Below are 26,534 nucleotides of genomic sequence, written 5' to 3' on the forward strand. Positions count from 1 at the left end.
TCTTGGGTCTCAGCCCCAGGTCCTCTTTGCTTCCTCCTCTACCAGCTGTCCCCTGGGAATGTCATCCCCTCCCCGACCTCTGCCTGCCAGAAACACCCTGACCTCTGTCCTGAGCAACTGCCCCCCAAGTGGACAGAGAGCCCCTGGCCCAGGAGCTGATGCTCTGGGAGAAATGGAACTGCACCCGTAGACATATGCGCGTAACTCCAGAAAGCGATCAAGCTGTAAGAAAAGACATTCAGGCCAGGAGATGGAGGGTTTGTTCATCTAATTCAGCCAGCATTTATTCAGCACCTACTGTGTAGTGGACTCTGTGCTAGAAACTGAGGAGGCAGAAGTGAATTAAACAGCCAGAGTCTGTGACACTATGAGCTTATACTCAAACAAGCTAGCAAGGAATTAAGAGTATATATTATGTCCATGGTAAGAGCTCTGAGGAAACTGAAGGCAGATTAAGTATACTCAGGGGAACAGCCTGCTGTATTAGATCCAGGCCTCATATAAGATTTGTCCGAGGAGGTAACGTTGAACAGCGATCTCAGTGAAGTGAGGACACGAGCCGTCCGAAAGGAGAGCGTACCAAGTGGAAGAAGCTGTGAGTGCAGAGGTCCTGGGGTCTGAGCAGACGTGGCACGTTTAATAAGTACAAGAATGCCGACCCTGCCCGAGTGAGCGAGTGGCGTGGACAGGTCGCTCGAGTGAGACCAGCTTGTGTCGAGCAGTTGTGGGTGTGAATGTGTTCAGGGGTCTCGCACGTCACACTCTACCGGGTGGGGGTCACATCTTTGTCCCCCTCAGCAGACTGTGTGACTCTCCCGGCCTCGCACGGCAGCAGGCACAAAGCAGGCGCTCAATCAGCGTCTATGGATGAATGAATGAATGAACGACCAGCCGTGGCGGGCGCCTCACCGGTGGTGATGCTGAGGGCCCGGCTTCGTGCCGGTCCCAGTGTGTTCCTACGGTCGGGCTGACTGGAGAGAGGCGGTTCCCCTCGTCCTTCTGGAAGTCTTCCTCCGTCCCTGGAGATGGAGGGTCTCCTGCTGTGGGCCCCGAGGGCAGGCCTCACCAGGGCAAACTGACTCCCAGCTCTTGTTCTGTTCGCAGACTATTTAAATAACCTTTGCCCAGACTCGGCGGAGTATGATGACACGCAGGGTGAGTCTGCGCGTGAACCCCGAGGAAGCGGAGCTTCGGGCCCCCCGTCCCCCGGCTCTGGACTCCACCCCAGTTCCCGGCCTGTTGAGTGACACCTCCTTCGCCTCCACCGTGGGGACTCCCCGGGGGGCGGGCTAACATCCAATCAGAGGCGGTGACCAGAGTTTGGTGATAGGAGGGGGCGCCGGCTCTAAAAAACCCCCTAGACTCCTGATTCCCTCCCCATTCTGTGTGGCCATCACTGCATAACTTGCCAGGGCAGTCTCTATGTTGACACGCTCCATGTGCAGCCAGGGAAACTGAGGCATGGAGGAGTCACACTGCTCTCAAGGGCACTTAGGCAGTAGCGGCCAAGCTGGGGTTGGGCCAGTGCCCTCACCCAGCCGTGGGAAGGATTGGCGCTACCCCCTTGCGCAGCCCTGCAGGGGGACCTCCGGGGCAGGAGGCAAGCAGGTGGCGGCTAGCCCGGCGCTGCCCAGGAGGTCCAGTGCTCTCTGCTTCTCTCCACAGGTGCTCTGACCCTCATCTCCAAGGTCACAGACCGTGCCAACGACAGCATGGAGCAAGGAGTAAGTCTGGCCCCGGGCACCTTCTGTGGGTGCAGGTGCCAGGGGCCCCTCCACCCTGCCCAGGACTGCCTTGTGATGCCCCCGCTTCTTGGTGGGGGGACGCAGGCCATCGTGTGTCTCACGGGACCCTGCCAAGAGCCGTGGTTTCTGGCCCTGACACTTGCTGTGACTTCAGGTCCTGTGTGTCGCTGTCTGAGTCTGCAGCTCCCTGTTTATTTGAACAGTGAGGAGGGCTGCAGACTTGCACAGACCGGATAAGTAGCATCCAGACCCTGGTCTGAGAGCATCTACAACAGCACCTGGAGTGCTCTGTAAACTACAGATTCCTGGACATGCCTTCCAATCTTGCCAGCTGGAATTTCTGGGGTAGGGTTCAGAGATAGGCAGTTTTAACAAGCACCCCAGGTAAATGTCTGGCCCACGAAAGTTTGAGAGCTGCTCATGCATAGGACCACGTGAGCTCTGGGCACACTCCTGATTCTGACGGTGTGTAGCTTCATTCGGGAGACACTGATCAGATCTTTACTGGGTGTCTGTCTGGGATGGTCAGCTTTATCCCACCTCCCAACTCTGTTCCAGTGGTTTCCATGGTTAGTGGTGTCTACATTTTTTTTCTGCTCCTTTACACTGTAAATAAGCTAGAGCTGTGTGTTGGGAATGATTCTGAAGCTGAGTCCTGGCTCGGTGGGTAAAGTTCAGTGATCGATTAGTGATGTCTGACACAGGCAGAGGTGGGAGTGATGGTGGTATGTGTGCCAAGCTGTTGCTCGGCTTTGCTGTGACAGATGCACAGAGCATCCTTATAGCGAGTCATTCACAGGTAGGAAAAGGGGAAGGGAAGTAACATCTCTTGGACCCCTGCTGTATGTCAGGTCTTGGGTTGGGATCTGGAGATACAAAGATAAAACCATGAGTCCTGGCCCTTGAGGAAATCACCACTTAGCAGAGCATTCAACACATGGACACGAAGCATCATGATAAACATCATGAGAAGTTTCAGAGTAAGGTTTCATCTCTCCCCTGGGGATGCTGAGACACGATGATACAGGAGGTGCCCCTACAGGGAGGACTGTACGCATGCCACGAAGGCAGAGGGGCCAAGGTGACCCCGGAGGAGTGCCTGGATACAGGTGTGAAGACGGGAGAGTGTTGGTGTGTCAGAGCGCTGGGTCACCCAGCGAGGCTGGAGGATGGGACCAGTGCAGGCGCAGCTGGAAAAGAGTTTGGGGGGAGAGGTCAGGGTAGCTGATGGAGGAGTCTGCAAGCTTGGAGGCTGAAGTCAGCGGGGTGGGACATCTGGTGGGTCATCGGTCCCTCCCCCCACCCCACCCCCACCCCCCACCGTCCGGGGTTTCCCTGCTCTTTGGCATTTTGTGTAGACAGTGAGATTTCCCTCAATGTAGCCAAAATACTGGAGAAGGAAACGGCAACCCACTCCAGTGTTCTTGCCTGGAGAATCCCAGGGATGGCGGAGCCTGGTGGGCTGCCGTCTATGGGGTCGCACAGAGTCGGACACGACTGACGTGACTTAGCAGCAGCAGCAGCAGTCAAAATACCGAGGCGCTTTGGAGTACATGTAACAGATATAGCAGCAGATGGACTGGGGGGCTCCAGACATCCTGTTGGGGGGATGTCTCTTCTTCCAAAGAGAAAAACCAGGTCAGGAAGGGCCACGTCTTCCCCCCCACGCTGAGCTGTCATGATTAGACTAAGTTTATAGTTTGGGCTTCCCAGGTGGCACTAGTGGTAAAGAACCCCCTGCCAATGCAGGAGACATAAGAGATGCAGGTTCGATCCCTGGGTTGGGAAGATCCCCTGGAGAAGGGAATGGCAACCCACTTCAGTATTCTTGCCTGGAGAATCCCATGGACAGGAGCCTGGCAGGCCACAGTCCATGGGGTTGCAAAGAGTCGGACACAACTGAAGTGACTTAGCATGCATGCATGCATAGTTTATAGTTTGGAGGGAAAAGATCACAGAAAACACTACTTTGTTAATATCAAATGAAGGTCACACACTGGCAACATGACGCATGACTGTTGATGTGAACCGTGATTACCTGGTCAAGGTTGTGCTGGTTGGATTTCTACATGTAAAGCTCCACCCTCACCTGCCGGTCCATACTGGTTGGAGGAAAGTCTCCGTGCACAGCCCACATGTAAGGAATGGGGAATTATGCTCCCTCCCCTTGAGGAAAGAGTGTCTACCTAAATTATTTGGAAATCTTCTGCACGGGAGATTGGCCTCTTCTCCCTTGTTTATTAATGTGTTCACTAGTTCTAAATTAATTTATATCTAAATTATTTATTTCTCACATTGTCGCAGCTTTGGCCATTAGGAGCTGGCCAGTTGGTTCCTGTGTCCCTTTCACATGCCCCCATCAATGTGGGTTTGGGTGGAGATTTTTATTTTGCTTATTTTTTGAGCACTTCCTTACTTCTTGGCACTACGAGATGCTCCAGATGCTTCATGTTGCATGTTTCCTGCCCCAGTCCTAGAATCAGCTATTTCTCCAGAGAGCCTTGGTTTGTTTAATTGGATAATGATATTAGAAACCAGGATGTGGGCACAGTTTGTTCACTGCTGCTGGGGTATCATTTCTTCTGATTCTGTCAGCTACAGAGCAAAGACATATATGTGTATATACTGTGTATATACCTATATGTATAGCTGTTTCTATACATAGCCATCTGTGTTAAGCTAAATATGAGTTCTTACTGAGTCTTCAACTCCACTTGTTACAAAGTGGATCATTCCAGCCTCCTCCCCTGGCTTCTCGGTAAATTTCCTCTCCAAGAGGAGTGTTAGAGTGGAAACATGGCTCCTAGCATCCAACATCCATTTCTTTAATTGACCAATTTATCTTCCTTTTTGAAAAATGTTTTTCCTGGGTATAGAAATCTGGGTTGACCAGAACTTTCTTTCAGTACTCTACAGATGCCACTCCACTGTCTTATGTCCTGCCTAGTTTCAGAAAAGAAATCTGCTGCAGTGTTTATATTTACCCTCTTTGTGTGATGGGTCCTGTTCTTACTGGCTGCCTTCAAGATCTTCTCTTTACCCTTGACTTTAAGAAGTTTGACTATGATGTCTAAATATGTGTGTTTTGGAGAAGTCGTGGCATTTATCCTGTTGTGATTCTCAAGCTTCCTGGATGTGCTTTTTATCCATTAATGTTGGAAAATTTTCTTGGGTGCTCTGTTCTTTCCTCTGCCCCCCACGCTGCACTCTTATTTTCTCTTTTCGTTTCAGTGTGGTGAATCTCAGCTTGAAAAGAAAGTGAAAGTTGCTCAATCTTGTCCGACTCTTTGTGACCCCGTGGACTATACAGTCCGTTGAATTCTCCAGGCCAGAATACTGGAGTGGGTAGCCATGCCCTCCTCCAGGGGATCTTCCCAACCCAGGGGTCAAACCCAGGTCTCCCACATGGCAGGCAGATTCTTTACCAGCTGAGCCACAAGGGAAGCCCTCCCCAAGTTCATCCATTCTTTCCTGAGCTGTGTTCGATTTGCTGCCGAGCTTGTCACAGGAACTCTTCATTTCTGATGACACGTTTCTTCTTGTTCACGTTTCCATCTCTTGTCTGTTTCCGTCTCTCCTGAAACCCCCTCTGTTCTTGCATGCCGTCTGTCTTTTCCAGTGGCTCCTTTAACATAATTAATCAAAGTTATTGTGATGTCCCTGTCTGATGGCTCCAACGTCTGTGTCACTTCACGTTCTGGTTTTCTGGAACACTTTATGTCTTGACAGTGGGTTAGGGTACTTCCTTGCTTCGTGTGTTTCCCGTATCTGATTGAACAGCAGCTATGTGCAGAAGATCTGTAGACTCTGAGGGAAATAGCATCTACCTTTAAAAGTGGACATGTTTCTTTTTCTACTCATGCCAGTCACGTCAAGGCTGAGAACTGAATCAGTGCAGTCAGCAGTTGAGCTGGCTTTAGGTTTTGTCGTCAGTCACCTTCAGACCCCGCAGACTGCATGCTCCCCCAGAAGGTGGCTGCTGCCACTTGCTGCTGTGCGGGACCCGAGGGTCCGGGGCTTTCCCCCAGAAGGTGGCTGCTGTCACTTGCTCTGTGCGGGACCCGAGGGTCCGGGGCTTTCCCTGCTGTGTCTTCAGCTTTCTGCAGTCTCTGCGTCCTTCACCTCCTCGGGCCTAGACCACTGCGTCCTGGTACACAGGGCTCGTGGGTCGCGGCTCCCGCGGACAAGCCTCGGTCTTAAGGAGGCCCTGTGAGCCCGGCTCTCTCTCCGCGCCCCTGCCCCTCCTTCACGGGCAGCCGGCCTCTGCTGTGTGTCAGTGGCGGGTCTTGGGCAGGTTTCTGCTTTGTGTTGGCACGTGATCCTGCACCTGAGAGGTCACCCACCTCTTCTTGGAACCGGTACCTCTTGCTGCTTCTGCCCTGGCCTCGGAAGCCGTGGGCTCTTTGCCCCAGGGCCTGGGAGTGGGAGGGTTGCCCCACCTCCCGCCGTGGTGGAGGCTTTCATAGCAGAGGGGGCCCTGGGGAAGTGGGCTGAGTTTCGTACCAGCCCCACAGTTGGCAGCCTGCACCCCTCCGGCACCAAGAGGGGATTCTCTGCTCCCACTCTTCCTTGTAAGCACCGGGCAGAAATTCCTGGAAAGAGCTTGCAAGGGGTTCCACGTGCCCCGTGGGGCTCCCTGCATTCTAAAACCGTCCCAGCAGCCCACACCTGACCTTTAAGAAGCCATTGACATTTTAGCTGCTTTCTTCTCAGCCTTCTTTATGCCGACCACCTCCTCCCTGTGTGTTGCCAGAGGCGCGATAACTCATTCATCTCGTGTCCTCGGTGGGGTCCTGGGGACCCCAGCTCTCCAATAAACATAAGCAGAACTCTGCTTTTGTAGATGATGTGATTCTTTTTTTTTCTCCCTGTTAGGGTGGGGGCATTGTTTCCTTGCAGCTCCTAAGTCATAACCAGAGGTAGAATAACTTGTACACGTTTTCTGATGGGTAGGATTTTATGCCCTAAACTGAGCCTGATGCTAGGAAAGATTGAAGGAAGGAGGAGAAGGAGTGACAGAGCATGAGATGGTTGGGTGGTATCATCGACTCAAGCATGAGTTTGTGCAAACTCTGGGAGATGGTGAAGGACAGGGAAGCCTGGCGTGCTACAGTCTGTGGGGTCTCAAAGAGTCGGACACTACTGAGTGACTAAACTGAACTGGGGACAGTGTCGAGGCCTTTTCAAGGCATTTTGTCTGCACACAGTTTTCACCGTGTTCGTTGACTTAAACCCAACCCTGCGTGAGGTTCAGGGTCATCTGCCCTTCCAGTACTCCTGGCCACTGTGACAGGGGAGGGGCCCAGTACCCAGTACATGTTGTGAATTCCTAGTGAGCTCCTGGGCACACATGTTTCTTCAGGGAGCCCAGAGCATTTCTTCCACAGGGGCTGCGTTTTCTCCGTCACTCTGTCTCAGTAACCCAGCTCTCCACCAAAGGCTTTAAGCCCACAGAGCCAGTCTGGCCTGAGGCTTCTGTCCCTTGTGGGTTATTGCGATCTGGATGCTCCAGGTGTTACGGGGGACGCAGGCTAGAGTAGGAGCAGTGGCCCCCAGATAAACGGATATCGGACGGCACACTGAGGCCAAGTGACCACCTCCACAGCGTGCAGACAGAGGGCGGGGTCACACCCCAGGCCCGCAGGGACTAGGCAGATTGCCGGGAGTCCACACAGGTGGCATCCCCCGGACCCAGGCTCTGCTCCCGGTCCCACCAGCGACAGGAAGTCGGACTGGGAGCAAGTCCCTCCAGGACTGCGTTTCCTCCTCCGCAGTGGAAGCAGGGCTGCTCCTTAAAGAGGGGATGAGGGGCCCTGACCATCTCCCTCTCGCCCCACTCCCGCCCGCAGGAAAACCTTCAGAAGCTGGTCCACATCGAGCACAGTGTTCGGGGCCAAGGGGATCTCCTCCAGCCAGGAAGGGTGAGTGCTTCCATCGAGGAGGGCGCTGGCAGGCAGGTGGGCGAGGCCCTGATAAGCCCCATTGTTCAGCCGGGCTGGCCCCAGACAGGCCTGGCCGCAGGTGCCCGTAGGCAGGGAGGGAGGGGGGCAGGGGGAGGGCAGGGCGGGAGGGCAAGGGCACTGCTGGGCTCCGCAGGCCCCTGGCTGTCTCCCCTAGGGCTTTCTGCTCTCGGGGCCTTTAAAAAGCAGTGCCATTGGGGTTCCATGTGCCTCTCAGAAGAAGAGACACTGGCATCCTCAGTTTAGTCCAGTTGCTGGGAAATCTGGGAAACCATCTCTCAGGAACCCCAACATTTTTTTAAAAGACAGATTTACCCACTTTTAAGCTTCCAAATGGAAAACACAAAACTCAGCTCAAGAGCAGTAAAAAAAAATGTGTTCATGACCTAGTCCAGTCCATGAAGGACAAGAAACCAAGGAGAGATGATACTTAGGTGTAAAATCCCATCTAGCGTTTTGGCAGGAGTCCTCAGTTTAGTGACTACGTATTAGACATCGGTTTGTAGCCTCCAGAATCGAGGGGGCTGTAGCAACTGTTCGCAGGTCTTCAGCCTCTTTAGCAAACTGGTGTCTCAGAGGCTCTGTTCTCCTTGGACGCCCGTGGCCGCAAACTAGGGACCGAGTCACTGCTGGGACCACTCTGGGGCTGGCACGCCGTCTGGGTTGGTGTGGTTCAAAGAGGGTGCTCCTGAACGGCCAGACGCCTCTCTCCCGGGCTGCCCCACCACGCGTGGAGCACGGCTTCTGCGCAGGGGCGTCTGCCATGAGCCACTCTTCCGAGCTCCGGGAGGCACCGCAATTGGTTTCCCACTGAAGGGCCTCCGCCCAGCCTTCTCCAGGACAGAGCGGGGGGTATCAGCCTGACCACCGGGGTCTGCTTCTCTGCTCACAGGAGTTTCTGAAGGAAGGGACGCTGATGAAGGTAACAGGGAAGAACAGACGCCCCCGGCACCTGTTTCTGGTAAGTACCCAGCCCCTGGTTAAGCCCGGACTGCGGGTTCTGTGAAGCGTTTGGGGGCCGTTACCCGAGGACAGCAGGAAGGCCGTGGAGACCAGAGCCGAGGGCGAGGATTGTCCAGAGGAGACAGGCGTCCCCGAAAGCGGAGGGCTTTCTAGCCTCTCCCTCGTGGATTACTTGATTTCAAGGGAATGTTGCGACATGTAATGTCATTATTCATGTGCCCATCCTAAAACCAGGAGGGTCTTAAACTGGGAGTAACTGTTCAGCTGCCTTATCGACATGGGAGCCACCAGAGACCCAGAAATAAGAGTTGACCTGGCCGGCCCTCCCAGCAGGTCGGGGGCGGAGGCCCGAAGGAAGCCGGGGCTCTGACCTGGGCCCGGCCCTGTCTGCACTCTGCGCAGGACGGGCCAGAGGGACGTCCTGGATGGTTTCCCGGCCCAGTCTGGACCACTGGGGCACGTCCAGGCCTGGGGGGTGGGGGGAGTACCAACTCACTGGAAAAGACCCTGATGCTGGGAAAGACTGAGGGCAGGAGGAGAAGGGGACGGCAGAGGATGAGACGGCTGGATGGCATCACCAGCTCGATGGACATGAGTTTGAGCAGGCTCCGGGAGGCGGTGATGGACAGGGAGGCCCGGCGCGCTACAGTCCCTGGGGTCGCAGAGTCAGACACAACTGAGCGACTGAGTGATGGCAGTGGATGCCAAGCTGTAGGCAGCTCTTGGCCCCAGTCCTGAGACCCCCAAGGGGTTTGCCTGTTAGGTTCTTCTCTCTGCCAGAAGTAATTTTTCCCTCTGCTCCTTCACTGTTCACTGTCAGTTTTGGTCTATCAGTTGAGCTTGCCGTTACAGCCTCCTTACACTTTGTCAGAATTGTGTGCAAAGTAAAAGTGGAGAGGCTGTGAGTCAGTGGGTAGGAGTTCTCTCTGTTGAAGCACCTCCTGTCTGCTGGGTGCTGGAACCCAATAGCTAAGAGTCCCTTCTCTGCTCTCAGCCTGCAGTGTCCGGGGTAAAGATTGAGCTATGAGAGTAGTTCGGGCAGAATCTCGAGGGCAGGGGGGTGTCTGGAAGGAAAGAGGGGGACCCAGAAGAGTCGGGGAATAGGAAGGTGGATGGCATGGTGGCAGCTGGTGTTTGTTGAGTGTTCACCGGCTGCTCTGCCCTATGTTGAGTGTTTGGTGTGTTTTTTTTTTTCCTGGGGAAAACTGTACCCGCGTTAAGTTTGGAAGGAAGGATTGGAGTTTTGTCCGACAGGTGAAGGAAAGGCTTTTCAGGAGCAGGAACAGCAGAAGCAAAGGGTGGAGGCGTGAGGAGCACGCTGTGTCTGGAAAACCTCTGTTGGCCTGGTGGAGTCACGGGAGCAGATGGGCGCTTTTGCTCGCAGGGCTGGCGGCGGGTGGGGTGGTCTCCAACGGACCTCGGATAGACCCTGCCAGCTGGAGGGGTCTGAATTCCAGATTGGCCTCGCGGTCCTGAGCAGGGGAATCGCGAGCCTGGCTGGAAGCATCTTGTCCGCGGGCGGCCGCCAGGGTTTGCTGAGCCTCTGTGGCCTGTGCCCCGGGGCCTTGGCCCGGCCTCGGCGGTCACTCGGCTCCGTATAGAGACCAGAGGAGCCGAGTCCAGAGGCTCTTCTCCCCCTGCTTCGTCCTCCCCACCGCCTGTCACCTCCCCTGAGAAGCCCTCACTCTGGCAGTCTGGCGCTGCCGTGCAGGGAGGCCGTGTGGTCCTGGACCACTCACAGAGCCCTGGGTGCTAGTGGCGTTGCCATGGCAGCAGCGGCTCCAGGGGCAGCCTCGGAAAGGCGGGGTCACCGTGGTGACACGGGTGGGTTCCCCGGGGGTGGGCAGGGTGTGGCCACCCCCAAGCACACCACCCTGGAGGCACCTTCACTCACTCCTGATCCCGACCCCTCCACGGATGAGCTCTGTAGACCTGGGAGGGGGGTCTAGCCCGTCTGTGGCTCGGTTCCCCCTCTGCCTGCCTGAGGGGACGGTGGGGGCCGAATTGAGATCATCTCTACCGGGGGCTCAGCCCAGCGCCTGGCCTGGCCAGCGGTTCTCGTCAGTGTTAGAAGAACAGAACTGGACAGGGCTTGGAAGCTTCCTCTGGCCCGGGGGTCGGCCGGCCGCCTGTTTTGTTCAGGGAGGCCTCTGGGAGTGCAGCCTCACGTGTTCTTCCTTGAGTGTCGCTGGTGCCTGCTTTTGGGACACAACAGCTGAGTCAGGCAGTTGAAGCAGAGACCATCTGGCCTACAAAGACTGAAATCTGACTGACTCTTTGCGACCCCATGGACTGCAGCATGCCAGGCTTCCCTGTCCTTCACTATCTCCCAGAGTTTGCTCAAACTCATGTCCATTGAGTCGATGATGCCATCCAACCATCTCATCCTCTGTCACCCCCTTCTCCTCCTGCCTTCAATCTTTCCCAGCATCAGGGTCTTTTCCAATGAGTCAGTTCTTCGAATCAGGTGGCCAAAGTATTGGAGCTTCAGCTTCAGCATCAGTCCTTCCAATGAATATTCAGTGTTGGTTTCCTTTAGGATGGACTGGTTTGATCTCCTGGCAGTCCAAGGGACTCTCAAGACAGTTTGAAAGCATCAACTCTTCAGTGTTCAGCCTTCTTTATGGTCCAGCTCTCCCATCTGTACATGACTATCTGGCCCTTTATGAAACAGTTTGCCGACCCTGGTCCGTTCCAACTCTGTTCAGACAGCGAGGCCCAGAGAGAGGGAGGGCTTGCCTGAGGCCACACCGCGGCTCAGTGCCCAGGCCAGTCCCACAAGCGCCAGGGTAGCCGGTGGCAGGAAAACTCGCCCATCCCGCCCCCTCTGCAGATGCGGTCTGCGGGGAGAGCAGCGCGGAGCCTGAGTTCCCTCTCCCCCTTCAGACCCTACCTTCCTGATCCCCTTTGGTTCCCACGCATGGGGCCTCCCCGGGGCCACTCCCCCTCTCTGCTTGTAGTGAAGTGGAGGTGGGGTGTCCCCCACTTGGCGGGTGGGGTGGCTGAGGCCCCAGGGAGCGAGACAGCTTGTCTCGCTCAGCTCCTGCAGAGCAAGGTCGGGACGGACGGCCCACAGCACCACCTGGAGGACGCCATCGGCTCTTCACGCTGCGCACATAGAAACTCTCTCTGAAAGCAGAGTGCCTTAAGTTTCTGCATGTCTGCCCTGCGTCGGGGCGGCAAGCTTCAGATGTTCGTTCAATAAACCTTAATTGAGCATCAGCTCTGTTGCTGGAGGTGCAGCAGTGAACGGGCTTCCCTGGAGGCTGTAGACAGTAAAGGCTCTAGACATCTTCCTGCAATGCAAGAGACCCGGGTTCCATCCCTGGGTGGGGAAGATCCCCTGGAGGAGGAAATGACAACCCACTCCAGTATTCTTGCCTGGAGAATCCCGTGGACAGAGGAGCCTGGCAGGGCTACAGTCCATGGGGTCACAGAGAGTCGGTCGTGACTGTCTAACTTGCAGTGAACAGGACCCGCCGGCTCCCTGTCCCCAAAAATCTTGCCCTTCCCTCCCTCCCTTCCTTAACTCTGCTTGTTAGAGGCTGACTTGATAGAAGGTTCAATGTATCAGTTTTGAGTGTACATGTCGGGGTCTGTCGACAACTCATATCGTCATGTGACCACCACTTGGGTCAAGATACAGAGCATATCCAGCCCCCCGGAAGCTCCCCGGGGCACCTCCCCTCACTGTCCCCCAGGCACCCACTGCCCTTTTTGCCACCAGTGCAGATTAGCTGTTCTGGAGCTTCATATCCATGTTGTGAAGCAGCGTGGACTCCGCAGTCCGGCTTCTTCTCGCTGGCGTGTGTTGGAGGTTGAGCCCTGTCGTCAGGCACGTGTCCGTCTGCTCGCTGGTTGCTTTGTGGCCCCGAGCTGTGAATGTACCGCCATTGCCGTGTCCTGACACCCGCCGATAGATGTTTGGGTTGTCTCCCTTTGGGGCAGTGTTGGATAAGCCTCATACCGACACCCCGTGCCGGACTTGCTGTGGGCATATGTGCGTTTGCTCGTCCATGTCCGTGTGAAATTGTGGAGGAGGGCTCTCCTGTTTCAGCCCAGAGTGCCCTTGCTCCCCTGGTCCCTGGGGATGCGAGATGCTTGTGCTCGGTGGCGCTCCCAGACACGCCCAGCACGGGCTTTCTGGACCCAAGAGATGTCTGACGGGGTCCCCTCTCCCCAGATGAGCGATGTGCTGCTTTACACGTACCCCCAGAAGGACGGGAAGTACCGGCTGAAGAGCGCGTTGGCGGTGGCCAGCATGAAGGTAAGACCCGGGGGCGGGGGCCCTGGGGGCAGCGGCGGGGGCCCTGGGGACGAGGAGACACAGCCCCCCCGTGGAACTCACAGCCCGCGGACGAGGAGGACCCCGGCTTGTGAGTTGCCCTAGGATTCTGTCGTCGGGAGCTCCGGGAGAGTGGGGGTGAGGGAGGGCTGCCCGGAGTGGGTAATGTTTGGATGAATGCAGAAGGGGGACAAGGAAAGGGGTCCTGGGGGGAGGAGAATGCAGAGAGAGGAAGCAAGCAGGCGTTTGTCGATCGTGGTGAAATACACGTAATGTACATTTACCGTTGGAACCATGTTTTAAGCGTACAGCTGGACGGCATTCACGTCGAGTGCATTCATGTTGTTACACTACCGTTGTACCAGCCATCCGCAGCACTCTCTTCATCTTTCCAGTCTGGAGCTCTGTGCCCTTAAACGCTTTCATCCCCACTCTCTCCTTCCCCAGGCGTTGGCAACTACCAGTCCACTCTTTGTCCCTATGAACTCAGCACCCCTAGGGACCTCGCATAAGTGGACTCCTGGGCGACGCTTGTCCTTCTGTGACTGGCTTACTTCCCTTAGCGTGACAGCCTCAGGGTTCATCCATGCGGTAGCAAGTGTCAGAATCTCCTTCCTTTTTAAGGCTGAACAGTGCTCCATCGTGGGTGTAGGCTAGACCACATGTTGTGTACCCATCGTCCATCCGTGGACACTAGAGTGGCCTCCAGCTTTTGGCTGCTGTGAGTAATGTACGCGAGCATGCAAATGCCTGTTCAAGCGGCAGCTGTTTCTTAAGAGAGGCCTGCTCAGCTGGACAGTCTCATGGATGAGCTTGGAGAGACAGGACGGTGACCGGGTCAGCTGTGACCTCACTCAGTGTGACCGGGGTCCCAGATACGGGGCTGGTTGGGGCTGATGGGGATTTTCGATGAGCAGGGAGTTTTAGGAAGGTAATTCCCGCCCATCATGGGGACGGGGTCAGAGAGGGGAGCACTGAAGTGGGGAATGGGGTACGTGCGGACTGTCCCTTGGGAGGGCGGAGGACTGGGAGGGAGGAAGAGCTGAAGGGGGCCTGCAGGGGGCTGTCTCCCCTTGAGGCTCCCAACCTGGAGAAGGGCGACCTCGCTAACCTGGGAGGTGTCTTCCTTTTCTGGACCAAAGCGTCCGTCCGCTCAGGAGTCCGACAGCGGCCATGTGGGAGGGTGCCCACTGCACAGTGGGCTCTGAGAAGGGTGCCTTCCTGGGGGTCAGCGGGTGGCCCCAGAGTCAGAGTCAGCAGTGGGGCTCCCACTGTGCACACACGCAGAGACACAAACACACGTGCACACACACAGACACACACCCCATCTTCCAGGTGAGAAAGGTCTGCCCTTCGCAGTGAGGAAGCTCAGGCTTAGAGCTGGGAGGTGGCAGGACCCCTCCCGTGCCCATCCTGAGGGGCCGCTCCTGCTTTCCAGGTCAGCCGCCCTGTGATGGAGAAAGTGCCCTACGCCCTGAAGATCGAGACTCCCGAGTCCTGCCTGACTCTATCTGCCAGGTACAACGAGAGGAAGGACAGGGGGGTTGGGGGGGCAGATTTTTCAGGTGGGAAAGTTTGGAATCGCAGACACTGAATATGTTGTCATTTTTATTTTGGTGTTCTTTTGGGTAAATGACTTCTGTTATTTTTTGTCCGATTTTGGACAGTCATGTGACAAATCTGATAAAACCATGGCTTCTCTCCCCAGAAAACATGAGCATACACATAAAATTTTACATAGAATCTCAGGGGTTTCCAGAGCCCATTGCTTAAATATAACAGTATCTCCTTGGTGTAAAACCCTACGGATCATTGGGTCTTTGCAGCAGTAAGAAAGGTTAAAGCCAGTGAAAAGTGCATGGCGCACCTTAGCTCATAAAATAGTCTGTGTTTAGGCTGCCAGGTCTGGAGAATGAAAGGGACACCAGGGGTGAGCATTCATCAATTTATTTTCCCTTTTACTTTTGTGGGGGTGAGGCCTTTCTATCAGAGATGGCTATTTTTTCCCAGGCCCTCAGGCTCTGCCCCAGGGTCCCGGTTTTGTTGGTTTCTGGCAAAGAAAGAGTCCCCCCACCCTCTTCCAGGACAAGACCAGCTGGAGCTGGGATAGGGGCTCAGGGGGGGCTCAGAAACCAGAAACGGGGCTCCTGCCAGGAGCTGCTCTAGGCACGGCGGCGGGGTCAGAGCGACACCTAGTGGTCTCCATGAGAATTTCCACCCGGCGGCTGCTGGGGGGCATCACCTCTCAGGAGACCCTGCCAGGCCTGGAGGGGAAGGTGGGATGTCTGCGCTCTGAATGAGTGAATGACTGGGAGGGCCTGTGGGAAACTGAGGAGGAAGGCAGGGAGAACGGGATCGTGACCGTGGCCAGCATCTGTGCACTGCCCCCCCAAGTGGTACCTGGCTCTGCCCACCGTCTGCACACCCCTCCAGGAATGTGGGACCCTCCGGGAGTGTGGGACCCTTGCTTCTGCACAGGACTGTGCCATCAGCAGAGTCCTCCACCCGCCACGTGTCAGCCAGTCCCCGCGGCCGCCCTGGGAGTTAGAGGAGGAGTGTTTGATGTCCCCACGATTACAGGCCAGGCCCAGAGACACCTGACAATTGGGGCCGCCCGCCTGGAAGCAGACGTGCCGCCGTGCAAGTCTTGCGGGTGGCCGGGCCGGGGTTTCAGGTGTTGGGGGTGGGGGGCGCGGCGGGGGCCGCGGGACGTGGTCCACCCCGAGAGGGCGCACCCTCGCTCACTCCAGCTTGTGCCCGCAGCTCCTGCGCAGAGAGGGACGAGTGGCACAGCTGCGTGAGCCGGGCCCTGCCCGAGGACTACAAGGCCCAGGCGCTGGCCGCCTTCCAGCACAGCGTGGAGGTGAGCGGGCCTCCCTGCGCCCCCGCGCGCCCGCGAGGACGGGCATCTCCTCCCACCAGGGCACCACCGCGTCCTCCCCGCGCCTGGCTCAGGGCGGTCCCCGTGCCGCCCAGAGCCTGGCACCTCCTGCCCCGTTTCTAACCGCGGTCGGCGCCCTGGAGGCTGGGGGGGGGCCGCTGTAGAGTGGAGTACAACCCATTCCTCCCGTACACACACACACCCCCCCACAGGACCGGGGGGCTCCGGCCCAGCTGGTCTCCTGACCCCGCTGCCTGCCTGACTCCGTTGCTCCAGATACGGGAGAGGCTGGGGGTCAGCCTGGGGGAGAGGCCCCCGACCCTCGTGCCCGTCACGCACGTCATGATGTGCATGAACTGCGGCTGCGATTTCTCCCTCACCCTGAGGCGCCACCACTGCCACGCCTGCGGCAAGGTGAGTCACGGAGATGTGTGCAAGGGGCTGGGGACCCTGGGCAGACGGAGGGGACGTCCAGCAGCTGCTGCGGGTTGGGCCCAGGCTGGGGCGTGCCCTCCCACCAGGGCTCCAAACCCCAGACCCCTTCCACTCCACCGCCGCGCTCCCCAAAGTAAATGGTAGCGGATGGGGTTGTTGTCCCGGGAGGAAGAGCAGCCGGTCTTGGTTAAGGGCGCAGGCTCATCAGAAAACAGAAAGCTTACAGCTTGGTAATAATAGTCAGCAAAACTGTATTGTAGAGACACCCCTGGTGGTCCTCTTGCTAAGAGTCCATGCTCCCATGCAGAGGACAGGATTCAGTCTCTGGTCAGGGAACTAGATCCCACAACTAAGACCCAGTGCAGCTAAATAAAAACTAATTAATTTTAAAAACTGTATTGTATATGCGAAAGCTGCCAAGAGAGTAGACCTTTAAAGTTCTTATTGCAGGAAAAAAACCTTGTAAACTATGTGTGGTGATGGATGCTAACTAGACATTGTGGTGTCTAGGATATCCCTCAATATCCATGGGAGACTTGATTCTAGGATCCTAGGGTCCCCGTGGATACCATAATCCAAGGATGCTCACATCCTTTAATAAAATGGTGTAACGTTTGCTCCTGACCTACATACATCCTCTAGCATACTTCAGATCATCTCTAGATCGCTTATAATACCTAATAAAATGGAAGTGCTGTGTGAAAAGTGAGAATCTCTCAGTCATGTCTGACTCTCTGTGACCTCCTGGACTGTAGCCTGCCAGGTTCCTCTGTCAATGGAATTCTCCAGGCAAGGAATACTGGAGTGGGTAGGCGTTCCCTTTTCCAGGGGATCTTCCCAACCCAGGTATAGAACCCAGGTCTCCCACATTGCAGGCGGATTCTTTTCCAGCTGAGCTACCAGTGCTGTGTAAATCATTATAAATACAGTGAAAATTCCATGCAAATAGTTGGCAGCACATGACAAATTCACATTTTGCTTTTGAAACTTTGTGGAATTTTTAAAAATCTTTTCGATCCACCACGGGTTGAATCTGTGGAAGTGGAACCCACAGCCATGGAGAGCCAACTATATTACATATATTGAATCACTGCATTGTATATCTGAAACTATTAATAATGTAATGTTATATGTCACTTCTGTTGGGCTTCCTGGATGGCTCAGTGGATAAAGAATCCGCCTGCAATGCAGGAGACACAGGAGATGCGGGTTCAATCCCTGGGTCAGGAAGATCCCCTGGAGGAGGAAGTGGCAACCCACTCCAGTATTCTTGCCTGAAAAATCCCATGGACAGAGGAGCCTGGCGGGCTGCAGTCCATGGGGTTGCAAAGAGTTGGACATGACTGGGCACAAGCATAAGACAAGAAATCACTTCTATAATTCCTTGTATACTATTTTATAATTTTCTATAATTTTTAAAAAGAAAAACAGAAGCACCTGCAGAGGAGCATAATAACTCTGCTTGGAGCACGGGGCCCCCAAGGAGGCGGGGGCGGGCCGGAGGGGTCGGACATGGTCCTCTGCTTTGGCCGGGGGATAAGACCCTGTGACCCGCGGGCCCCCGTCCCCCCAGATCGTCTGCCGGAACTGCTCTCGGAACAAGTACCCTCTGAAGTACCTCAAGGACCGCATGGCCAAGGTGTGTGACGGCTGCTACGGGGAGCTGAAGAAGAGGGGCGGGGACGCCCCAGGCCTGATGAGAGGTACTGCAGACCACCGTCCCCTTCTTCCCCACATGGCTTCTCCCAGCCGCTTTCCCCGGGGGCTGCGGACAAAATGCTGCCCTCCAGGAGGAGACAGGGCTTAAACCCCCTTCTGGGGCACCTTCTCCCCCACCGTTGGTTCTGTAGAAAATCCAGAGGCGCCCCCAGAGGAAGGGTTCCAGAGCAGCTGAGTCTGGGACATGTGTCTGGGTCATGTGTCTGGGACACATGTCTGGTTTGTGTGTCTGGGACATGTATCTGGGTCATGTGGGACACATGTCTGGGTCATGTGTCTGGGTATGTGTCTGGGTTCATATGTCTGGGTCATGTGTCTGGGTCATGTGTCTGTCTGGGTTCACATGTCTGGGACATGTGTCTGGGTTCATATGTCTGGGACATGTGTCTAGGTCCATGTGTCTGGGTTACATGTCTGGGTCCATGTGTCTGGGTCATGTGTCTGGGACATGTGTCTAAGTCCATGTGTCTGGGACACATGTCTGAGACGTGTCTGGGTATGTGTCTCTGGGTTCATATGTCTGGGTCATGTGTCTGGGTCCATGTGTCTGGGACACATGTCTGGGTTACGTGTCTGGGTCATATGTCTGGGTCACATATCTGGGTCTGTGTGTCTGGGTCATGTGTCTGGATCACGTTTCTGGGTCATGTGTCTGTCTGGGTTCATAAGTCTGGGACATGTGTCTAGGTCCATGTGTCTGGGACATGTGTCTGGGTCATATGTCTGGGACATGTATCTGGGACATGTGTTTAAGTCCATGTGTCTGGGACACGTGTCTGGGTTATGTGTCTGGGACATGTGTCTGGGTATGTGTCTGTCTGGGTTCATATGTCAGGGACATGTATCTGGGACATGTGTCAGTCACGTGTCTGGGTCCATGTGTCTGGATCACGTGTCTGGGTCCGTGTGTCTGGGTCATGTGTCTGGGACATGTATCTGGGACATGAGTCAGTCACATGTCTGGGTCCATGTGTCCGAGTCATGTGTCTGTCTGGGTTCATATGTCTGGGACACCTGTCTGGGACATGCATCTGGGTCATGTGTCTGGGTCGTCTGGGACATGTGTCTGGGTCCATGTGTCTGGGTCATGTGGGATGTGTCTGGGACATGTGTCTAGGTCATGTGTCTCTCTGGGTTCATATGTCAGGGACATGTATCTGGGACATGTGTCAGTCACGTGTCTGGGTCCATGTGTCTGGGTCATGTGTCTGGGACATGTGTCTGAGTCATGTGTCTGTCTGGGTTCATATGTCTGGCACACCTGTCTGGGACATGCATCTGGGTCATGTATCTGGGACATGTGTCAGTCACGTGTCTGGGTCCATGTGTCTGGGACATGTGTCTGAGTCATGTGTCTGTCTGGGTTCATATGTCTTGGACATGTGTCTGGGACATGTGTCTGGGTCATGTGTCTGTCTGGGTTCATATGTCTGGGACATGTGTATAGGTCCATGTGTCTGGGACACGTGTCTGGGTCCATGTGTCTGGGACATGTGTCAGGGGCATGTGTCTGGGACATGTGTCTGGGTCCATGTGTCTGGGTCATGTGTCTGTCTGGGTTCATATGTCAGGGACATGTATCAGTCACGTGTCTGGGTCCATGTGTCTGGGTCACATGTCTGGTTCCGTGTGTCTGGGTCATGTGTCTGGGACATGTGTCTGGGTCATGTGGGACATGTGTCCGGGACACATGTCTGGGTCCATGTGTCTGGGACTGGGTCATGTGTCTGGGTTCATACGTCAGGGACAGGTATCTGGGACGTGAGTCAGTCACATGTCTGGGTACATGTGACTGACTCATGTGTCTGTCTGGATTCATATGTCTGGGACACCTGTCTGGGACATGCATCTGGGTCATATGTCTGGGTTGTCTGGGACATGTGTCTGGGTCCATGTGTCTGGAACATAGCATGCTGGGTCCATGCATCTCCTTGACGAGGCCAGTAGGCAGGCACTCATGTTGCTCTGCACAGCAGCCCTGTTTTCAGGCCTGGGTCCCCTGGGGCCCTCTTGGAATGAGGATGGCGATATGGAGACCAGAGGCATTGTGGTCGGGGAAGGGGCTGAGAGTCCTGGATAGCAGAGCTCGAGGTGGCTGAGAGGGCCTCTGAGCGCCCGTGCTCAGGGTCGGCTCGAGGGGGAGCAGGTTGGATCTTGGGCCTGAAACCAGAGACTCCCCTCGGTCACCCCCACCCCAGGGCTGCCCAGGGCGTGGAGAGGACTGCCCAGCCTCAGCAGACACGGGGAAGAGGGATAGCCAGCAGCGGGAGAGCCTGCCCCGACTCCAGCTCTGTGTTAGCAGGGGGGCCGCCGCTTCTCTCGGGTCACACGGAACCCCCACCCCACCCCACCCTACCCCTCATGGCCGGGTGCCGTCTCGGGAGGGCCGGGAGCTCAGGTCTTGGAGGCGCCTGTGTCCCCCACTGAGGGCGCAGACACTCACCTCCCTCCCCGCGGCTTGTCTCGCTGCAGAGCGGCCCCTGAGCATGAGCTTCCCCCTCTCCTCCGCCCGCTTCTCGAGCAGCGCCTTCTCGTCCGTCTTCCACAGCATCAACCCCTCGGCCTTCAGGAAGCAGAGGAAAGTCCCATCGGCCCTGACCGAGGTGAGGCGGGTATAGGGCTGCCTGCCTGGGGGCCAGGGGGATTTAGAAGGTTCTGGGTCCTCAGACCCCCCGCCCCAGCCGGACCAGGCTCTTGCGGACACGTTAGAGAGCATCCCTCACGGGGGGCGTTCTGGCTCATGCTCACAAAGGCTGCCCTGAAGCACAGGCTAGGCTGTCTCCTGGGCGTGGCAGAGAACAGGAGCCAGAGTAGGTGTCAGAGGTGCAGGGAGACACGTTTCCCAACCCCCCCCCCCCCCCCCCCCCCCCCAGCCAAGACCCATCTCCAGGTGCACACAGCGCTGCAGCACTCAGGGCTAAAGCCGCTCGGCCTGACTCAGCCCTCCCGAGTCTGGCCCCTCAGGCCACATCCCTGTCTCATCCTGGGGATCCCACACAGGCTCAGGCGGTGAGCCTCCTCAAGGCCGTAGGACTCTTTGCAGGAAACCTCAGAATTAGCCCAACTCAATTGCTTTCTGCAGGCAGAACCAGATTATTGACTGTATTCCTTTTTTTATTGACTGTATCCTAATCATAGCCACAAACAAATGTGTGCTCGTGAATATACAACCTGTCAAAAGAAGTGTGAGCAGCTGTTACCAAGTATTTTGAAATATTAATGATTGGATAGCAGGTGGCAAGGGTTCAAAAAGTGTTAGGGATGAAAATTTTAAGTGAGTATGGTTCTATCCATTAGCTTAATTCCTTTTGCATCTTAAAAATCTTGGAAGTAACACGTAACGAATTTTTTTTCAAAAACACAGAAGAATATGTGATGGGAATTGAGTTTCTCTCCCTCCCTCCCCAGACTCCTTCAGTCCCACCCCTTAAAGCTAACTGCCATCAGATTTCTTATGGATCCTTCCAAAAATATTTGGATCCTTCCAAAAATAAAAATATTTATGCATATACATAATAAAGACAGACGATCATAGATCCTTTAACTCAAAAGATGATACTCTGAATCTTCTATATATTTCTTTCATTTATCTTTGATATTATTTCACATTAGTTTGTCCACATAAACCTCACACTTCTTACACTGTATGGCTGTCTCGTCATTTAACTAGTCCCCTCGCACAAATTGAGTAAAGACCGCCCTCTCACTCCCACAGCTGTGTCGACATGAGCTGAACTCACGGAACCTGAGTGTGCCATGGGTACAGAGTTTGAGAACCACTGTTCTCACCTTTCAGACATCAGGCCACTGTGATCCAGGTGCCGTGTGGACCTGCCCCAAGCCATGTTGACAGGTTTTGCCCAAAGTGACAACCTTTTTATTACTCAACACGGACTACACCGTGGGCTCCGCAGCAGCCCGGGAGAAAAGTGCCCCCATCTCCCGCCACCCTCTCCCTCGCCCCCAGGAGCCCCACCCAGGCATTGAGACCTGCTTCCCAGGGGAAGGCCTGCAGGAGTGCTGCTCCGGGAGCATCTGATGGGGGGCAGATCGCAGACTCAGAGCTGCTCCGGCAGGTCAGGTGTGGGGAGAGGAGGCGTGTCTGAGTTAGGGGGGTCCTGGGAACCCGAGGGGCAGGTTCCTTTCCCAGTACTTTTCAAAACACCTGGCTGGCTGTAGTTTTGTCTCCCTTACACTGGAGTTGTCTGACCTCGAGAACATTTGCTGAGAGCTCTTGAGTTCTGGCCCTCTCTTCAACTAAGTCGGGATTTCACCTTTGGTAGATAACCACCCCCCCCCACCGCCCCCAGTTCCTCTGGGCCTCAGTTTCCCCACCTGTGAACTGAGAAAGTCAGATGAAATTATTGCATAACCCGGCCTTCTTGCTGTTGTATTAAGGTGAATGTTTATGGAGCACTTAACTGTGGGTCAGGCACTGATGTCATTTGATTCCAGTTTTAACTAGTCAGGATGCTGAGACCTAGAGGAAGTAAGTGGTCTCACATCACCCCTCTGGTGGCCACTAGAGTCTGTGTTGGAACCCGAGACGGGTCTTACTCCAGGCCTGTGATCTTAGCCCCTGTGAGAGGCTTGTTCAGAAGACCACACCATTGATACTACTAAAAGAAAGCGAAGTCGCTCAGTCGTGTCCACACTCTGTGACTCCATGGATTGTAGCCTGCCAGGCTCCTCCGTCCGAGGGATTCTCCAGACAAGAGTACTGGAGTGGGTGTCCATTTCCTTCTCTAGGGGATCTTCCCAACCCAGGGATCAAACCCGGGTCTCCCGCATTGCAGGCAGACGCTTTACCCTCTAAGCCACCAGGGCGCCCTGATACTACTAACAGGAGTTAACAAACTCACTAGGCAGACCATACAACCTTTTAGGGAAACAATTAAAAAAAGAAAGGACCCCCTCTTAAAATGTAAGAAAAAAGTAAGCTGAGAAGCGTAAGAATCAATTGTATGAGGAAGAAACTTTCACCCAGGTAGACACGTGCAGTTGTGAGATTTGGGGTCTTGAGGAGGCGAGAACCAGGAATCTGACTCACCGCCAGAGGGCAGCACTCCTGCAGGCAGCTGTCGATTCCCGCGTCTCGGGTCCCTTCAGTCGATCCTGTCTCTCAAACACGGTCCTGTCGTGCGGCCTTTGAGGGGCCGGATGCACCCAAGCGCCCCGACTCCAGAGCGGCACGGACGCCCCGCCGGCCGCTTGGCAGTGCCGTTTTGGCTCCGTCGGAAGCGTGTCCTTCCGCCCCGGGAGCCTTGACCGCCCCGCTTCCTTCCCTCCGCCAGGTGGCCGCCTCGGGAGAGGGCTCCGCCATCAGCGGCTACCTCAGCCGGTGTAAGAAGGGCAAGAGGCACTGGAAGAAGCTCTGGTTCGTCATCCAAGGCAAAGTGCTGTACACCTACGCGGCCCGTGAGGTAGCGTGGTCCCGCCTTCTCTCCTGTCCCCTGGGGGCCGGGGGGTGAAGCCTCGCCTCACACCGGCCGTGTGGGCCCGAGGGCGCCGCGAGGCCTGCGTCTGGCTCCCGCCTCAGGTGCCGCGTCGGTCAGGCCTTCTCTGAGGGCCGCCGTGCGGATGCACCGCCACGCGTCTGTCTCAGCTCCGAGGAACCGGCCGTTGCCTTGTGGGCCCAGGCGGCTCAGCGGGCAGGGCCGGTGCCGCGAGGCCTTGGCACGTCCCCGGGGCGCTGCCTGCAAGAGAGCTCCTTCCTCTCTGCCCTCCGCTTCCGTCCGGGACGGAACCCAAGAGCCTGGGGAAGCCTCTGTGTCCGTGCATCGGTCAGGGAAGTGTATTGCCTCGTGCATGGCAGCTCTTCTACCGAAGAAGCCCGACGTTCATGTGTATCACAACATCTAGACTTTCACCTGCGAAAACACGGCGGGGAGAGCCTTGTCCCCCCTTCCGCAGTGGACAGGTGTGAGCGGGGCTGCGCGGCAGGGGGCGCTCTGGTCCCGGCTCGGGCTCACAGGATGAGCGCCTCACCTCAGGGCGGGCCCTTCTCCCCTGACCACGCATGTGGCAGAAGGCACGTCCCCTCGGGCGCATAAAGCTCCCTCCGGACCTGCAGCTGGGGCGGCTGCGGTCAGCCCCGTCGTCCAGGATCCCAGACGCATAGAGGGGACCAACCCGCCCCCCGAGGGGGGCCTTTCACGTGGCTCACGGGGCCTCACAGGGAGGCTCTCTGGGCTGAGGAGCCTGTGGGTCTTTCCAGAACAAACTGAAATGTGCTGCAGCCCATTGCGCATCTTCCTAAGTAGACGTTCCACAGGACACCCACAGCGGCGGGGGGACCCTCTGAGACGTGTGTTCTGAGAGAACTGAGTGGACAGTTTGTGAGACTTCCTCACAGCAGTGCTTTTGAGGGGGGTGCACAAGGGTGTGTTTTGGGTCCCCGAGGTGTGGAGAGTGCCGAGCTGTCCTGAGAGCAGGCCCTTCCTCCACAGAGCATCTCATGGAAAACACACTTGGGGAACAAAAGCTGTTGACAGGTAACCACCCATCAGAGTGTGGATCCTGTCTGAGAGCGGAAAAGCCAGAGGCTCTATGTCCTGAGTGACGGTTGTCATGGAAGTGACAGCGTGGGTTGGTTTTCAAAGATGCATTTCAGGATGCTTCCAAAGCCACTTCTTCAGAGAGAGGAACTTGTACAGTTGCTCAGTAAGCCTAAACCAGTGACAGGGCCAAGCTTTCAAATTCCATCAGAAGAAGGAGATTTGATAAAGTGAATGAGCAGATTTCTGCTGCCATGCACCCCAGTCATGTACCCTGAGGTAACTTGCTACTCAGTATCAGCCCTGGGAGAGAGTGCCTGTCAGAAATACATAGGAATCTTTTACATTTTTTTCCAATATTTTATTATGTAGTTAATATATTTATTATTATTACAAAACATTTCAAACATAAAGAAACATTGAAGGAATTTTGGTTATACAGTTAACATATTATTGTACTTAATCAAGTATCTGTTAGCCTCTCATTCATCTTGCTTTTTGATGCTTTTTAAGTATAATTCCCCCTGAAAAGTGAAAGTCGCTCAGTGAAAGTCAAAGTCACTCGGTCCTGTCTGACTGTTGGAAACCCAGGCCAGAATACTGGAGTGGGTAGCTGTTTCCTTCTCCAGGGGATCTTCCCAACCCAGAGATTGAACCCAGGTCTCCCACACTGCAGGTGGATTCTTTACCAGCTGAGCCACCAGAGAAGCCCAGGAATACTGGAGTGGGTAGCCTGTCCCTTCTCCAGGGGATCTTCCCAACTCAGGAATCAAACCGAGGTCTCCTGCATTGCAGGCGGATTCTTTACTAACTGAGCTAATTCTCCCTAAGAGTTCAATATTTGTGTTTCTTTTTTTAAATTTTGAAGTACAACTTATATATGATAAAGTACAGCAATCTTGATACTATTTGTTAAGTTTTGACTAATGCATACCCCTGTAAATCCTTACCTCACCCCCATCCCCAGAGGCAACACACTGTGTTTTATTTTTTCCTACCGTTATATTAGTTATATCTTTTAGATCTTCAGATAAATGGAATCATGGATGATTTCTTCCACTCAACACAATGTTTTTAAGAGTCATCCATATTGTTGCATGCAGTTGGTCATGCCCTTTTATGGCTGAGTAGTATTCCATTTTGTGAATATACCTCTTTGTTTATCCATTCACCAGTTGAAGGACATTTGAGTTGTTTCCAATTTGAGGTGATTATGAATAAAGCCAGTTTAAACTTTTGCATACAGGTTTTTGTGTGAAAATAGGTTTTTATTTTACCTTGGGTAAATACCTAGGAATGGAATTTCTGAATCACACAATATACACATGGTCTTTAAGAATTTAACGGGTAGTTTTCCAAAATGGTGTGGCGTTTTATAGTCTCTGCAACAATGTAGGTAAATTTGGGAGTTTTGTTTGCTCTACATTTGTGAGCACTTGGTATTGCCAGTCTTTAATTTTAGCCATTCTGGTGAAAGGGTAGTAGTATCTTAATGTGGTTTTAATTCTTTATAGTAAGCCTTGTGTAAGTCCTCCAGCTTTGTTCTTTTTAAAGGTTGTTTTGGGTCTTTTGTGTTTCCATATAAATGTGTCAATTTCTATAAAAATGTCTGTTAAGATTATGACAGGGATTATTGAATCTGTATATCAGTCTGGGGAGTGGGGAGAATTGACATCATAGCCATGTTGAATCTTCCAATCCATGAATAATCCATTTATTTAGTTCTTTAAATTCTATGCTTAATGTTTTGTACTTTTTAGTATAGAGGTTCTTATACTTCTCTCATTTCTGTCACCTTTATTCCTAGCTTTTATTTTTGGAGGCAGTTTTGAATGGAGTTTCACTGATGGTACAAAAATATTTTTAAAAAAGAATTAATTATCCTGTGACATCACTAGATTGATTATTAGTTCTACTAGTTGTTTTGTAATCAAACATGTCCTTTTTAGGCACAGGTAGTTTTGCTTCTTTTCTGATCTTGATGTCTTCTGTTTCTTCTTCTTGTCTTAGCGCAATGGCTAGGGCCTCCAGAGCAGTGTTAAATTTACT

General features: G+C 54.5%; 1 protein-coding gene across 2 annotated transcripts in view; it reads left to right on the plus strand.

Annotated features, from left to right (window-relative positions):
- Nucleotides 1-26,534, plus strand: part of FGD5 (FYVE, RhoGEF and PH domain containing 5) — a 124,852-nt gene that overhangs the window by 94,945 nt on the left and 3,373 nt on the right. For both annotated transcript variants that reach the window (XM_070463539.1, XM_020872525.2), the window contains exons 9-19: nt 1,105-1,155; nt 1,666-1,724; nt 7,595-7,666; nt 8,598-8,666; nt 12,852-12,935; nt 14,392-14,471; nt 15,717-15,816; nt 16,111-16,248; nt 17,843-17,972; nt 20,461-20,591; nt 23,283-23,411. In XM_070463539.1, the coding sequence (XP_070319640.1) occupies nt 1,105-1,155; nt 1,666-1,724; nt 7,595-7,666; nt 8,598-8,666; nt 12,852-12,935; nt 14,392-14,471; nt 15,717-15,816; nt 16,111-16,248; nt 17,843-17,972; nt 20,461-20,591; nt 23,283-23,411 (1,043 nt within the window). The remainder of the gene's footprint in view (nt 1-1,104; nt 1,156-1,665; nt 1,725-7,594; nt 7,667-8,597; nt 8,667-12,851; nt 12,936-14,391; nt 14,472-15,716; nt 15,817-16,110; nt 16,249-17,842; nt 17,973-20,460; nt 20,592-23,282; nt 23,412-26,534) is intronic.

This window comes from Odocoileus virginianus, unplaced genomic scaffold (assembly GCF_023699985.2).
Source record: "Odocoileus virginianus isolate 20LAN1187 ecotype Illinois unplaced genomic scaffold, Ovbor_1.2 Unplaced_Contig_3, whole genome shotgun sequence".
NCBI classification, from domain to species: Eukaryota; Metazoa; Chordata; class Mammalia; order Artiodactyla; family Cervidae; genus Odocoileus; species Odocoileus virginianus.